The 16,091-nt window shown below is 38.3% G+C and overlaps 2 protein-coding genes and 1 pseudogene across 2 annotated transcripts; all 3 read left to right on the top strand.

The window, feature by feature from the left end:
* Positions 1-1,295: 1,295 nt before the first annotated feature.
* On the top strand, positions 1,296-2,478 carry LOC109156923 (annotated as a pseudogene).
* Positions 2,479-11,799: 9,321 nt separating this feature from the next.
* Positions 11,800-12,756, top strand: LOC109156899 (uncharacterized mitochondrial protein AtMg00810-like). The gene has a single exon (XM_019304789.1). The coding sequence runs from the start codon at positions 11,800-11,802 to the stop codon at positions 12,754-12,756; it is 957 nt and encodes a 318-aa protein (XP_019160334.1).
* Positions 12,757-13,443: 687 nt separating this feature from the next.
* On the top strand, positions 13,444-15,334 carry LOC109156892. Its single transcript, XM_019304776.1, has 5 exons — positions 13,444-13,548; positions 13,654-14,497; positions 14,585-14,823; positions 14,923-15,064; positions 15,162-15,334. The coding sequence occupies exons 1-5, from the start codon at positions 13,444-13,446 to the stop codon at positions 15,332-15,334; spliced, it is 1,503 nt and encodes a 500-aa protein (XP_019160321.1).
* The last annotated feature ends 757 nt before the right edge of the window (positions 15,335-16,091 follow it).

Below are 16,091 nucleotides of genomic sequence, written 5' to 3'. Positions count from 1 at the left end.
CTTGTCATCCAAATCTTCCAATCTTCATCTGTCATTGCAGCCGGTTTCTTCTTCTTCCCAGCTAGCGCTTTCTTCAAACCGTTCTGGGTTAGAACGGCTTCCATCTGAACCTTCCAGATAGAAAAGCTAATTTTCCCGTCGAACTTCTCGATATCGAACTTGGTAACAGTTGACATCTTTGAAAATAACTCTCAATTAAACCGCTCTGATACCACTTGTTAGGAAATAAGCGGAATAATGCGGAAGCGAAGAATCGAAAATTGAGAATTATAGAAGTTGAATAAAAGGGAAAGTATATTAAAAGACAAAATAATTAGGAATAAAGGGAAATATATATATTATCACTAGAGTAAATATATATATATGTATGTCAACGTAGGGACAAAAGAAAGAGAAAGAATTTGATGTAAGAATGAGCAATTTAATAGGAGTGTTTTACAAATCAAAATGGACAAACTATTTATACACTAAGAACAAGCATATCATGCGGCAAACAAATGGAGCACCGCAAACTTGGAGAGAATGTGTAAGAGACATTGTCTTATTGAATTTGGACCACAAAAATTATTATGGTTTAACATAAAGCATGCATTGTTTTCGGCCAAATGAAGCCTTTAGACTTCACTTTCGGGCAAAAGTGAAGATTCGAGTGGTTTTTAATGGGTGTTTCGCCCCAAATTGATCTTCGTTTAATTTGGCAAATTGGGCATCTGCAATGAAAGTTTTAACGTTGGTTTAAAGAGTTCGTGCATGTAAAATAACATTATTCTTTTTTTTGGTTGGGCATGGTTTACATGACATGAATAATAAATATATATAATAAATTATATTGTTCCTTTGTTAATTCTTAGTATGCAGTGTGAAATACGAAGGTCCTATCTATGAGATATATCTATTCTATATATGTTCTCACTGTTTGATATTAGTCGATAAGATATATCTATGGAAGTTAAGTTTTAAATTAGATAGATTACTCGCATGTAACTGTTCAAAGTGTGTATTTACATTATATAGTTGGCAGAAATGTCTGAAAAATAGACATGGCAATAGAATTGGATTAAACTGAGATATTTGACATGGATTTTTCACAGGAAGTTCTTAAAAAGCAACTTAAGAATTTAACTCATTTCTTGTTCGATAAGTTAAATCTTGATACGGTTGTTTGGTTTATAGTAAGGGGAGATTTAAGCTTATGAAGCGCAAGTGGATAACGCCCTGGAAGTCTGTATTCGGTGCACTTCCCTATCATCAAACACTCCATTTTTCTAACAATCTATAAGCTTTAAAATTCTGTTTCTGAGGAAGGATGAGTTCTGGACTTCTGGACTTTGCAACCAACTTCCCTAAGTTGGAGCAGTTTGAAGGCGTGGGCTTCCGTAGGTGGCAGAAGAAGATGAAGTTCCTCCTTGCGGCTCTGAACGTGGCATACGTACTAAGTACCCCAAAGCCGGAGGAACGGGAGGATGAGACTCTTGAGGCTACTCGCCGGAGACTCAAATGGGGAGAATGATGACCTTGCTTGCCGCGGCCATATTCTGAACGGTATGTCTGACACCCTCTTTGATATTTATCAGTATGAGGAATCCTCAAAGGACCTCTGGGATGTACTTGAAGCAAAGTACATATCTGAGGATGCCTCCAGTAAGAAATTCCTGGTAAGTGAATTCAATGATTATAAAATGGTGGACAATCGTCCGTCATGGAACAATTCCATGAGATTGTCAGGATACTTGGGCAAATGAGGCAACATGATATGCATATGGATGATTCCATTGCCATAGCCAGTATCATTGATAAGTTGCCCCCTTCCTGGAAAAAGGTACAACGTACCTTAAAGCATAAAAAGGAAGCTCTTACTATGGAACAGTTGGGGGTTGACCTTCGAGTTGAGGAGGGAATCAGACTGCAGGAAAGCAAGAATGCTGGTAATGCAAAGGTCACCGGGGCTTCAGGTTCTGTCATCAACTATGTTGATGAAGGCAAATCAAGTGGGAACCGTAAAGGAAAAGGGAAGCCAGGAAAGACCACAAATTCTTCAAAGTTTAAGAAGAAAGGAAAAGGAAAAGGAAAAGCATCTGTTTCATGCTGGGTGTGCAACGGTCCACACTTTAAAAAAGACTGTGAAATTTGGAAGAAAAGAAAGGCACAAATGGAAGGTAAAAATTCTGGTGATCATGGCCAAGGGAAGTGGCCAATGGAAACAAGGTAAAATAATTAATCTTGTTTCTGATAGTACTGAAAATTTCATTGCTATGATATCTGAAATTTGTGTCATGCAGACTGATGACTCGTGGTGGGTTGACACTGGGGCAACCAGACATGTCTGCAAGGATATAAATCTTTATAAGATTTATAAAAGTCTGAATGATGGTCCAAGCCTGTACATGGGAAATGATTCCATGGTGAAAGTCAAAGGCATTGGACAAGTTGAGTTGTTGCTTACTTCAGGAAAGAAGTTGACACTCACAGATGTATATCATGCCCCAGATGTTAGAAAAAATTTAGTTTCTGGCATTGTATTAAACAAGTGTGGTTTTAAACTTGTTTTTGAAGCAGACAGATTTATTTTATCCAAGGCCGGTATCATTGTAGGCCATGGATTTCTGTCTAACAATATGTTTAAGTTGAATATTAATAATATTGTTGGTTCTGTGTATTCAGTTTGTACATCTTCATTATGGCATTTTTGTTTATGTCATGTGAACCATAAACGTGTATGTGAGATGGCTAACGATGGATTAATTCCATCGTTTGATCTGAATATGGAACAATGTAGTGCATGCATGTTGAATAAAATAACTAGGAATCCTTTTCCTAGTATAAAAAGGAATTCAATTTTACTTGAATTAATTCACAGTGACTTGTGTGATTTTCATAGCACCCCATCTTTGGGAAATAAAAAATATATAGTCACATTCATTGATGACTATTCAAGACTCTGCTATGTGTACCTCCTGCATTCTAAGGATGAAGCCTTAGAAAAATTTAAAATATTTAAATTGGAGGTGGAATTGCAAACTAGTCAGTTAGTAAAAATATTACGTACTGACAGAGGTGGTGAATATTATGACCCATTATTTTTCCAATCTGTTGGTATCATTCATGAGACCACAGCTCCTTATACACCACAACAAAATGGTGTAGCAGAAAGGAAAAATAGAGTACTCAAAGAAATGGTAAACTGCATGTTATTAGTTTCCGGTCTGAGTGAAGGTTTCTGGGGAGAAGCCATGCTAACTGCATGTTATATTCTCAACAGAGTTCCTAACAAAAGAAATAGGGTAACTCCATATGAACTTTGGCACAAAAGAAAACCAAACTTAAATTATTTGAAAGTTTGGGGTTGCAGGGCCGTGGTACGGTTGCCGAAACCTAAACGGAAGGCTCTGGGAGAAAAAGACATAGACTGTATTTTTATAGGATATGCAGAACACAGCAAAGCATACAGGTTCTATGTTATAGAACCAAATGACTTTATTTCGGTTCATACCGTAATAGAGTCCCGAGATGCTATTTTTGATGAAAATCGTTTTTCATCAATAAATAGAACTAAGGATTTAATTCCTAGTTCTAGTGGGACCAAAGTTGATAATCAAATTCATGATCATGCAAGTTCACAGGAACCTTAGCTTAGAAAAAGTAAAAGAACAAGAAAGGAAAAGACATTTGGACCAGATTTCCAAATGTACTTGATAGAAGGATCAAGGGAGTCTACAGAGACTAAAAATCTATATTATTTTAATATAGAGGATGATCCTAATACTTTTGAGGAAGCCATGAATTCTCAAGATGTTGCTTTCTGGAAAGAAGCAATAAATGATGAGATGGATTCTATAATGGGGAATAATACGTGGATTTTAACTAATCCACCAAATGGTTGTAAACCAATAGGCTGCAAGTGGATTTTCAAAAAGAAAATGAAAGTTGACGGTACCATTGATAAATTTAAAGCCAGGCTTGTCGCACAGGGCTTTAAGCAGAAAGAAGGAGTTGACTTCTTTGACACTTATGCTCCAGTAGCAAGAATTGCTACTATTAGATTGTTAATTGCCATTTCGGCTATACACAATCTAGTGGTTCACCAAATGGATGTTAAGACTGCATTTTTAAATGGTGAATTGGAGGAGGAGGTTTACATGAAGCAACCAGAAGGTTTTGTGGTTGCAAGCCAAGAAAATAAAGTTTGCAAATTGATTAAGTCACTTTATGGCTTAAAACAAGCCCCTAAGCAATGGCATGATCGGTTTGATCAAGTGGTGCTAGCTAATGGGTACAGAATAAATCAGTCAGATAAATGCATCTACAGCAAATTTAATAACCAAGGACAAGGGGTTATTATTTGCTTATATGTAGATGACATGTTGATTTTTGGTACTGATTTGGAAAAAGGTTAAGGAAACTAAGGATTTTCTTAGTTCCAGTTTTTCCATGAAAGATTTAGGAGAAGCAGAAGTTATTCTTGGGATAAGAATAATTAAACTTCAGGATGGTGTAAGTTTAACACAATCTCATTACATTGAGAAAGTGTTAAAAAGATTTAATCACTTTAGTGGTTCCCCAGTTTCTACTCCAATGGATCCTTCATTGAAGTTAATTCCTAATGAAAGTGATCAGGTCTTACAATTGGAGTATTCTAAAGTGATAGGATGCCTTATGTATGCAATGAAAAGTACTCGGCCTGATATTGCTTTTGCGGTAGGGAAACTGAGTAGATACACTAGTAATCCTAGTGCAGTACATTGGATGGCATTAAAAAGAATTTTAAAATATCTGAATAAAACCATTAATTATGGTTTAAAATATTCAAAAGATATTTCCATCCTTGAAGGATATTCTGATGCCAGTTGGATATCTAATCAGGAAGATTATTCCTCAACTAGTGGATGGGTATTTCTGCTTGGAGGAGGTGCTATCTCCTGGGCTTCTAAAAAGCAAAGTTGTATTTCAGACTCAACTATGGCATCTGAATTTATTGCATTGGAAGCAGCATGCAAAGAAGCTGATTGGCTAAGGAATTTAATTCTTGAAATTCCAGTTTGGCCAAAACCGATGTCACCTGTTTTAGTACATTGTGACAGTGCTACTACACTGGCCAAAGCATATAACAGTGTTTATAATGGCAAGTCAAGACACATAGGGTTGCGACATAGCTATGTGAAAGAGCTCTTAAGTAATGGTGTTGTAGCACTAGACTTTGTACGGTCCCGGTTCAATCTAGCGGATCCGTTTACAAAAGCCTTGGCAAGGGACATGGTTTTAAAGACATCGGAGGGGATAGGTTTGAAACCCGTTGATAGTCAAGAGGTGAAGGAAAGCTCAACTCACGCCTAAGTTATCACGTTAGGCCTTGAGTTCAATGTAGATGATTACTTCATTTATTGGCGGCAAGTACTATATTAAAAAGTATCCCTAAGGTCAGTACTTGGTCTGCATTGTAGTAGGGATGAGTTTTACTCTTAATTGATCTTTTGAAAAAATGCTTGATGCAGGGCATGAATTAAAAGATCAACCTATGTGAGCATGAAGTGTGGCCGCTTCAACAAGTTTGGGTTTAGCTTGGAAATGCTTATGAATGGATACGGGCACATGGCCTTTAATAGTGTCAAGTTATTTTGAGTTGTAGCAATTGTAAAGCTTGTGTGTATTGTATCTACGTTTCTTCAAAGAGACTATGTGATTCAAGGTTCGTCCATCACTGCAATCCGAATTAATGTAACGCATATGATACTATGTGAAAGTTCAATCTGTAAGACACTTTCATTTATGCATGAGTTTTGGATCTATCTTGGTACAGTATTAATTTTTACTATATAAATGGAGGAGGAATGTTAGAGATTTATATAGTAATGAGAGTTAATGGTTCAGATGAACTACCATGAAAAGCTTAAATAATATTTGGAGTTGTGGAGTTATAAATATTATTTTAGTTTGGTAGAAAGTAAAATGGGAAATATATTTTTGTTTGATTGAAACCGAAAGTTCTCATATTGATTCGGGTTTGATAATTGCATTGCTTAACGATTAGATGTACTTTCGTTCTCTTCGTTGGTTACACGAAACTTTGGTTTAGTGTAAAGCATGCATTGTTTTCGGCCAAATGAAGCCTTTAGACTTCACTTTCGGCAAAGTGAAGATTACGATGGTTTAATATGGGATCTTTCGGCCAAATTGGCATCTTTCGTTTAATTTGGCAAATTGGCATCTTTCGGCCAATGAAAGTTAACGTTGGTTTAAAATGTCTGCGTGCATGTAAAATATAAATATATATTATTTATTTATTATGTTGCATTGCATGGTTTCTACATGCATTGAATAATAAATATATATAATATATATTTTACTTTGTTATTTTGTATGTAGTGCATGAACCTACGAAGGTCCATATCATATGAATATATATAATATTCATATATATATTTCTCATGTTTGATATATCAGATAAGATATATCTTATGGAAGTTAAGTTTTAAATTTAAATGATTAACCTCCATGTAACTTCTCCAAACTGCTGTATTTACATCTATAAATACTTGGAGAAATGTCTGAAAAATAGACATGCAATAAACTTGCATTAAACTGAGATATTTCACAGTACTGCATTTCAACAGGAAGTTCTTAAACAAGCAACTTAAGAATTTCATCATCTTCTTGTATCCCATAAGATTAAATCTTGAACCTTGTTGCTTTATATAAGGGAGATTTAAAGCTTATAGGAAAGTGATCACACGCCTGAAGATCCTATTTCCTCACTTTCCTATCATCAAACACTCCATTTTTCTAACAAGATCTGTCAAATTTCATTTTCTTTCTTCTTGTTCTTCTCTCTTAGCTTCTTCTCTCTTCTTCTCCTCCTCACCACCACATCTTGCTTCTTCTTCTCCTCCTCACGGCCACCGTCACCGTCACCGTCCACCACTCATCCTTGCTACCACCATCACCTTCTTTTTAATTCTACTTCAACTCCTCCTTACTACCACCGTCACCGTCCACCACCGTCGGCACTCTACCAACGCCGCCTCCACCACAACCTTCCTTCTTCATTGTGTGTGTTTTTTTTTAAATTAGGTATTATTTTAATATTTTGAATTGTTATAAATATTTTAAAATTGTTTTGAGTTATCTGTTCATAGTTGGTGGTAATTTTTGTATTTTTATGCAATAATTATGTATAATGTAAGTGTAAAACAAATTTACACGATTGGCTATTTTATTGGCTTTACTAGATTTAAATTAAAATAGTGTTGTTAGTGTTAATTCTTTTATGGACCATGTGAGTACATAATTAGTGGCCAGCATGGATTGTTTATTTGAGTCTACGGTGAAGCATTCAAAGAACAAACTGAGTGGCTGTGGCTTATTCGAACAGTGGAAGGCTAAGGAAGAGGCTACATTTGAGGATCAAACAAAAGACTCATTAAGCACTATAAAAGCATACTGCTCGAATGAAGACATTGCCAATTCAATTCTTACACATTGCGAGAGCTATCCTGATTTTACAAAGCTGTTTTATGATTTAATGTGATTTATGATTTAATTCTTAAAAGTATTTAAACTGTACTACATGATCAGTACGTGGTACTGCTGAAGCAACTTGTAAAGATTGTTCGGGTATTCGTGTGTCAGTCCTGGATATGTGTTAGAAAGAGTGGTAGTGGTAAAGGTTGGAGGTCGTCTTCATTTACCTCTTGTAATACTCCTTTTGGTGAACATCTATAGTGGATTGGGCAGACGTGGGTTGCCCCGCAGACGTAGGAGAAGGAGCTCCGAACTGCGTAACAATTTCTTTGTGTTTTTAATTTACTTTATGCTTTCTGCAGTTATTATTTATACTTGCGTAAACGAGTTTAATTAATTAACTAAATTGGTGCATAACTTAATTAACAAGTAAAAACACATAGCTTTTATGTTTCAAGGGTCACGGTGCAATTTCAATTGGTATCAGAGCCTGTAGACTTAATCTATTAGTCTATCGATCTGGCCAATCCGTGCATCTTGAATTTATCTCTTCAGCGACTCTTTTTATTTTTAAGTTTATTGCTTATTTGTTTGATCTCACGGGGGTATTGAGTTTTGCAGAATGGATCGAACTAAAGCCATTCCCCAGTAGACTGGCGACAATTACGCATATTGGAAGGCGCGCACCCGTACGCATCTAAAGGCTCAAGGGGAAGCTGTATGGTGGTCTGTGGTGTCAGGATGGACACATCCCACTAAACCCAGTTCTAGTGCTGATGGAACAGAAGTAACTAAACCAGAGACTGAGTGTACTCAAACAGAAATAACTAATGCTGGAAACAATGAAAAAGCCTTAGACACAATTTATTCTCTTATGCATGAAAGCCAGTTTTCAATTATTGCAGGTATTCCTTCGGCTAAAGGTGTTTGGGAGGCACTTGAGTCTATATACGAAGGAACTACATCGGTAAAACAGTCAAAGCTGCAACTGGTCCAGTCAGAATTTGAAGAACTGCGCATGAACGAGGATGAGACAGTCATCGACTTTCATACACGCGTACAGGAACTGGCGAATCGCGCAATGGTTCTTGGTGAACCATTCTTGCAGGAAAAACTTGTTAAGAAGATACTGAGATCTTTACCGCCCAGGTTTCGAATGAAAGTCACAGCCATCCAAGAGCATGATGGCTGGGAGAAAAAATCTGTTACTCAGGTAATGGGAAATCTTAAAACATATGAAATGGAGATTTTAACTGATCATACGAAAAAACAAAAAAATATTGCTTTTGCCGCTGAAGAAAATAATGTTGTATCCGATACAGATGAAACTAGTGATGATACAGTTGCATTCTTAACTAAACAGTTTTCAAAAATTTTGAAACAGGTATCCAAAAACACTCACAACAGAAATTCACTAAAGGGAGCAATGTCGTTCAAAACTGCACCTAGGACAGGAGCGTCAAACGCCAAGCAGTCTATCTCACGTCCAGGACAGTCCAAAGAAAGGTCCAACAACAAAGGCATCAAGTGCTATGAATGCGAGGGATTTGGGCATGTACAAGCTGAATGCGCCACCTATCTTTGACGCAAAAAGTCTATGTCAGCCATTACGTGGAGCGATGACGAGCCCGACGTTGAACCAACTGGGTCAGATGCCGAAGAAATTTCGGGTAACTTTGTTGCATTTACAGCACGATTTACTGACAGTTTAGAACCTGTTGAAGACTCAGAAGGTGGTGACTACGTCTCTGCAGAAGATGTGGAACAAAATGCTTTATCTTTTGAAACTGAATTTAATAAGTTGTATCCCAAATGGGAAGCATTAAGAAAAATGAACTGCAAACTAGCTAGTGAAATTGAGATTGTAACGAATGCAAATAAAGTATATCAAAATCAAGTAGCTGATATGAATGTTTTGCTTAAAGAAGCAGCAGGTCGAGAGGAAAGACTACAACACGAAGTACAAACCAGAAAGGTACTTCTTAAGGAAGCAGCTGACCGAGAAGCAAAACTCCAACAAGAAGTTCAGAGTTTGAAACAGGAACTGAGCACCTACAAACGACAAATCCAAATGATGGATACCACTTCAACACTCGATAAGATTCTTGATTCCGGCAGGAAAACGTCTGCAAAATTTGGTTTGGGCTTCACTGGCAGTAACTCCAAAGATAAGACTGTATTTGTCCAAGCCTCTGGACCTGATCCAGACGACATCCCTGAATGCAGCACTGTGAAACGCTCCTATGGTAAAGTAAACGTAAATAAGATAAGTTATAAGCTATATAATCCTGTTTGCCACTATTGCAGGTTACGCGGACATACCCGACCTGAATGCTACTATTTCTACAAAGATCAAAGGATTGAGAAGTTCAGGCACAAGAACATTCAACCTTTCACAAAACAGATTTGGGTCAAAAGGCTGATTATATATCGTTTGTTTCATTTCATACTAAAAGTGCTGGACGAGAAGAGAAATGGTATTTTGACAGCGGGTGTTCCCGCCACATGACAGGGAATGTAAAATTCCTGAAAAACGTCAATACCAGTAACGGTGAAGTTACTTTCGGTGACGGTGTCAAAGGTCAAGTGACTGTCGTAGGCACTTTAAATGTAGCTGGTTTGCCAAAACTGGACAAAGTGTTACTTGTCCGTGGACTTCACGCCAATCTTATTATCATAAGTCAATTGTGCGACCAAAACTGGAACGTGTGCTTCACTAAAAATAGCTGCAGTGTGATGAACAACTCAAATCAGTGTGTCATGGAAGGTAAACGATCAAATGATAATTGCTATATTCTATCAAATAATGTGCTATGTTGCAGGTCCAGCATGAATGAAGCTGAGCTATGGCATCAAAAAATGGGCCATCTTAGTTATAGACTTCTCGATAAACTTGTAAAATAGAAGGTGTTCGTGGGCAACCGAAAATGAAAGTCGAGTCATCTATCTGCGGTGCCTGTCAAGCTGGGAAACAAATCAGATCAGCTCATCCAGCTCAACACACCATAAACACAAGCCGGTGCCTGGAATTGATTCACATGGACCTCGTTGGTCCAACTCAGACAGAAAGTCTTGGAGGTAAGAAGTATATACTAGTATGCGTTGATGATTTTTCTCGTTTTGCTTAGGTTATGTTTCTCAGGGAAAAATCCGAAGCGCTTGAGGCATTCAAGACACTGGGATTAAAACTTCAAAAAGAAAGAAACTAATCCATCAGTAGAACTCGAAGCAATCACGACAGAGAATTCGAGAACAAGCTGTTCGATAACTTTTGTAATCAATCAGGGATTACACATGAGTATTCAGCTCCAAAAACTCCAAAACAAAACGGAGTTGTGGAAAGGAAAAATCGCACCATCCAGGAGATGGGTAGAGTGTTGCTCAACGCCAAAGGATTACCACAAAAGTTCTGGGCGGAGGTTGTAAACACCGTGTCACATCATCAACAGAGTTTACCTACGACCGGGCACAACACAAACTCCGTATGAACTCTGGAAAGGTAAGAAACAGAACATTACTTATTTTCACATTTTCGGCTCACGTTGTTTTATCTTGAAAGATAGGAATCCGACTTCTAAATTTGAACCGAAAAGCGACGAAGGAATTTTCCTCGGATATTCCACCAACAGCAGAGCCTATCGAGTATATAATAAAGTGACCAAAATCATAATGGAGTCCACAAACGTCGTCATTGATGATCAACCCAGTGAGATTACTGAAGTTGTCCAAACTGATCCAGTGACAGAACCTGAAACTGACCGACCTAAAATTCCTGACGCTGGTACTCCAGAACCAGACCTTGAGTCACCTATCTCATCGCCCATATGCAATCAACCCGAATCTGAACCTGAGACAGAATCAGAAAATGATCATGATGATATTGATATTCCAACTCGTATTCAGAAAAATCATCCGATCCAAAATATAATTTTAGATCCCAGTTCAGGTGTGAAAACTCGAGGTAAACCAAAGCGCGACTATCTTGAACTAGCTGGATACTCTTGCTATACGTCGCAGATTGAACCAAAGAATATCAAAGAAGCCTTAACTGATGAACACTGGATCAAGGCCATGCAAGAAGAATTGGGACAATTCGAAAGGAACAAGGTATGGACTCTAATCCCTAAACCGAATAATGTAAATGTTGTAGGTACAAAGTGGATTTTTCGAAACAAGACTGACGCAACCGGCAATATCGCTCGAAATAAAGCAAGACTAGTCGCTCAAGGGTATTCCCAAATTGAGGGAATCGACTACGATGAAACGTTTGCTCCAGTGGCTCGCCTAGAATCCATCTGATTGCTACTCTCCATTGCCTGTGCTTTAAAGATCAAGCTCTTTCATATGGATGTTAAAACAGTCTTTCTAAACGGCTATCTCACAGGGGATATATATGTTGCACAACCGAAAGGGTTTGAAGACCCGCAACATCCAGAATATGTATACAAGCTTGAAAAAGCTCTATACGGGCTAAAACAAGCTCCAAGAGCCTGGTACGAAAGACTTGCACAATATTTACTTCAAAATGATTACAAACGAGGAGGTTCGGACAAAACCTTGTTCATAAAACGATCAGGTAAACACATAAGCATTGCACAAGTTTACGTTGATGATATTGTGTTTGGGTCCACACAGACAGGTGAAACGGACAAACTGGTCAAAGTTATGCAACAAGAGTTCGAAATGAGTATGATCGGAGAGCTGACGTATTTTCTAGGATTACAGGTCAATCAGTCAAAAGAAGGGATATTTATTTCTGAAGCGAAGTATGCGAAAAATCTCATATCAAAATTTGGTCTTGAATCTGCGAAAGATGCCCGGACACCCGTCTCAACAACTACAAAATTATCTAAAGACAATCAAGGAACTTCCGTTGACTACACATTGTACAGGAGTATGATTGGTAGTTTACTGTACCTAACTGCTAGTAGACCTGACATCATGGTAAGTGTTGGTATGTGTGCACGCTATCAAGCAGATCCAAAGGAATCGCACTTGAAGGCAGTCAAACGTATTATAAAATACGTTAAAGGTAAAATAAATTATGGTATTTGGTATTCCACTGATACTAATCTCAGTCTTACAGGTTTTAGTGATGCTGACTGGGCTGGTAACGCCGAACATAGAAAAAGCACATCCGGAGGATGCTTCTTTATCGGGAAAAATCTGGTTGCCTGGCTGAGTAAAAAGCAAAATTCAATCTCGCTCTGCACTGCAGAAGCTGAGTACATAGCTGCAGGCAGTTGTTGTACACAGTTGCTTTGGATGCGTCAAATGCTGTCCGATTACGGGTTTGATTAGAAAAATATGCGTCCTCTTCTGCGACAACACGAGTGCGATCAATATATCTAAAAATCTGGTACAACACTCCCGGACGAAGCACATAGACATCCGTCATCATTTCATCCGAAACTAGTTGAAGAAAAAGTAATTAAGTTAGAATACATTCCAACTGACAAAAATCTTGCAGATTTATTCACGAAACCATTAGACAAATCCAGGTTTGAACTACTTCGTGCAGCCCTCGGAGTTTGTACGATTAATGTCTAAATTCTCCAGCAGGTATTTTTTTAATTTATTTTTTATTTTTGGACTAACTGATTAATTGGTTTACGTGCGTGTTTTCTGTTACCAGAGACAAAGGGATACAAATTTGTTTGGGTTTCATTAATCTTTCCGATCTTATTTATGTATATATGAATTACTAATTTTCCCTTGGAATGTTTTATTTTTTTCGGATATCTTATGCTTGCATCTAGAAGACCAATTCTAGTCAAACACCATCAAACTCTCCTTTTTCCACTCATCTACTAACCTATAAATATCATTATATCTATCCTAGCCATCAATATCTCACGCCTTTTCAAGCTACACATCAAATCAACCCATTACTTTTTGTCTCTCTTGGTCTTCCTCTCAACCCGAGATCACCACCATCATCTTCATCTCTTCACCTTCCACCATTTTTTCTCTCTACAAGCTTCACCCATGGAAAATCCATTTCTCATCTACATGACTCGATTAGAAAGAGCAAACCTTTTTCGAAAAATCATTGATGTCGAGTCTCCCTTATCTCCTGAAGCTACCGATAAGGTTCTTGCCACAATAAAATCAGATGGGTTTCTACTGGAAAGGCTCACGGACAAAGAAAAGAGGCAAATGCTTGCTCTAGCTCGCCATATCTCCGCCACACCTTAGCCGTTTCCACCTGTGTCAGCCGCTGTCCCAGATTCCACTCTTCCCGGTCCAGCGTCTCTTGCCTCATCTCAGACAGTGGTACTCCCTGCCCTTTCTTCGCCTTTAAACACATCTAGAAAAATTGATTTTGATGTATCTCTGCCTGATCAATTTGTGTCTCCCATATCTCATGATGTTTTTGATGTTCAAACTCTGTCTGTACCTGGTGATCCTTATGATCCTTTGTCTCACAATTTACCTAGGGAAAATGTTGATTTAGTTGCTTTATCTGACCTAGTAAATTCTTTGCCATTTGCGTTTTCCATTCGAAATGTTGCCCAACATGTGTCTGTTCCAACCGTGGCTTGTTCGGCCTTTTCTATTCCCATTACTATTGCTGCGTCTAAAAGTCACTCTGATCCTGTACCCATTCCTGTTTCATCTACGCAAGAATCGGTTCCCATTATCTCTGTTCCTATTGCTAAATCTTCCCGAAAGGGAAAGGAGAAAATCTCTGTTTCAGGTACTGCAGAAAAGAGAGGATTGTCACAGTTGGATGATGTTGAAACTCAAACTGATCATAAACTTCAACGGAAGGGTTCCACATTGCCACCCAGAACCACTTGGTCAAGAGCCCAAGTTGACACACATGCTGTTCCTACGCCATCTGGCTCCAAATCGAAAGGATCAAGCAAGGTCTACAAACCGCATCTTCTGTCTCCCGATTTATTTGTTGTTTGGAAAACTCATGTCAACCGGGTTTTCATCGTCGAAAAATCCATCAATGAAGAGGATTTGGCTGCCAAGTGCAATATTATCCCGCTGTTACGTGATCAAAATTTGCTTGCCTCTCTACGCCATATTGGTCCCTACTCTACATGGTTGACAGCAGAATTTTACACAAATTTGACCTTGGACACATTCAATGAAGGCTAGCACTGATTTCATCAAGTTTTCATTCGTGGCACTTGGTATCCTTTCGGGCCTACTGAGATTAATGCATATTTGGGCACACCAAATCATCCTGCTTCTCCGGATCCTAGTCCTCACTTGTTGGCAACTGCACTCACTCATAATAAAGTGGTTTCATGGCCGAGTGATGGAATTTCAAGCTTGAAGCTCACAACTGTCTACTCCGTGCTTCTTCGCCTTGCATCGGCGAATTGGGTCCTGGCAGTCCGTCGCCATCAAGTACCAGAACATCTAGCTGGCCTTCTATACAAAATCAGGAACCGTCTTCCGTTCAACCTCGGCATGGTTATTTTCTCTCACTTAATGTCTTTTTTGCAGAAGAAAGAAGCCAAAGTCCATCTCCCTTTTCCGTGTTTGATTTATGGGGTGCTTCAAGACCATGGTTTTATGCCCTATAAGGAAGAAGTGATTACAACTCCTGACAATGCTTACATTTTTGATGATCGACTTACACAACGAGGTCATTATGATGATCGAGCTTCACTTGATCAGCTTCCTGCTATTCCACCTCCAGGCGCCAGCCTCATCTACTGACACTACGTCAGCTTCTCGTCCAGGCTCAAGACTGGTTCCCAAAGAACCCCCAACATTGGTTGATCGTAGGCAGATTGTGCTCACTCTTGAGGCCTCTATTGCACAAGTTCAACAATCGGTCACCCCTCAACAAGCAACCATCTCTGGCCTTGTAAAGCTTCGTGATGCACAGCTCGAAGAAACCTCGCTCGCATAGAAGCTATTCACGCTCGGGTTTTAGCTGACACTGGAGCTGCTTCCTCGGATTCTGACTCGAAGATGAAGAAGATGATTCAGACTCGGGCACCCCGTCTGCACGATAAATCTATCCACTATTTGATGTTCACCTTCCTTTGTCATTTATTTGGCAAAAGGGGGAGTAAGGATTAAGGAGTAAAGGGGAGTATGGGGGACTATTCTACTTTTTTGGATGACTATGGTACGGTTTTATTGGCTATTTTGGAAGGGCTATTTTTGGAAGTGCTATTGCTAGTCAGTATGGTAATAATGGACTTATATTAGTTAGGGGGAGTAATAGTAGTGTTTGATGCTCCTAACTATCTGTATGGATATTTTTGGTATGGTATCTCGCATCACAAGTTAATCGGTGTTATGGTATGCTATGATTTCAACGCTTCTGTGTGTGATTCAAGAATTGAAGATTTTTTCAATTAGATTCTCTATTCACAAGTGGTCCAAAAGAATTTAATTTTTTAATTATTTTCTAAATGTCTATGATATGTAAAGTACATATATTAAGGGCTATAAATAAAATTTAAATTGATTTTTGCCCAAAGTAATTGATACTCAAGTTTTCCAAATAAAATGCCAAAGGGGAGATTGTAAGTGTAAAATAAATTTACACGATTGGCTATTTTATTGGCTTTACTAGATTTAAATTAAAATAGTGTTGTTAGTGTTAATTCTTTTATGGACCATGTGAGTAGATAATTAGTGGCCATCATGGATTGTTT

The sequence above is a fragment of the Ipomoea nil genome, unplaced genomic scaffold (genome assembly GCF_001879475.1).
Source record: "Ipomoea nil cultivar Tokyo-kokei standard unplaced genomic scaffold, Asagao_1.1 scaffold0292, whole genome shotgun sequence".
In the NCBI taxonomy this organism is placed as follows: domain Eukaryota; kingdom Viridiplantae; phylum Streptophyta; class Magnoliopsida; order Solanales; family Convolvulaceae; genus Ipomoea; species Ipomoea nil.
This window is presented reverse-complemented; position numbering and strand designations above follow the sequence as displayed.

Bases quoted from the DNA above. Each gene is read 5' to 3' on its own strand.
- LOC109156899 (XM_019304789.1), top strand. From the start codon at position 11,800: ATGGATGTTAAAACAGTCTTTCTAAACGGCTATCTCACAGGGGATATA.
- LOC109156892 (XM_019304776.1), top strand. From the start codon at position 13,444: ATGGAAAATCCATTTCTCATCTACATGACTCGATTAGAAAGAGCAAAC. The intron at 14,498-14,584 runs GTCCCTACTCTA...GATTTCATCAAG, and splicing joins TGCCTCTCTACGCCATATTG to TTTTCATTCGTGGCACTTGG. The intron at 14,824-14,922 runs GTACCAGAACAT...TCTTTTTTGCAG, and splicing joins TGGCAGTCCGTCGCCATCAA to AAGAAAGAAGCCAAAGTCCA.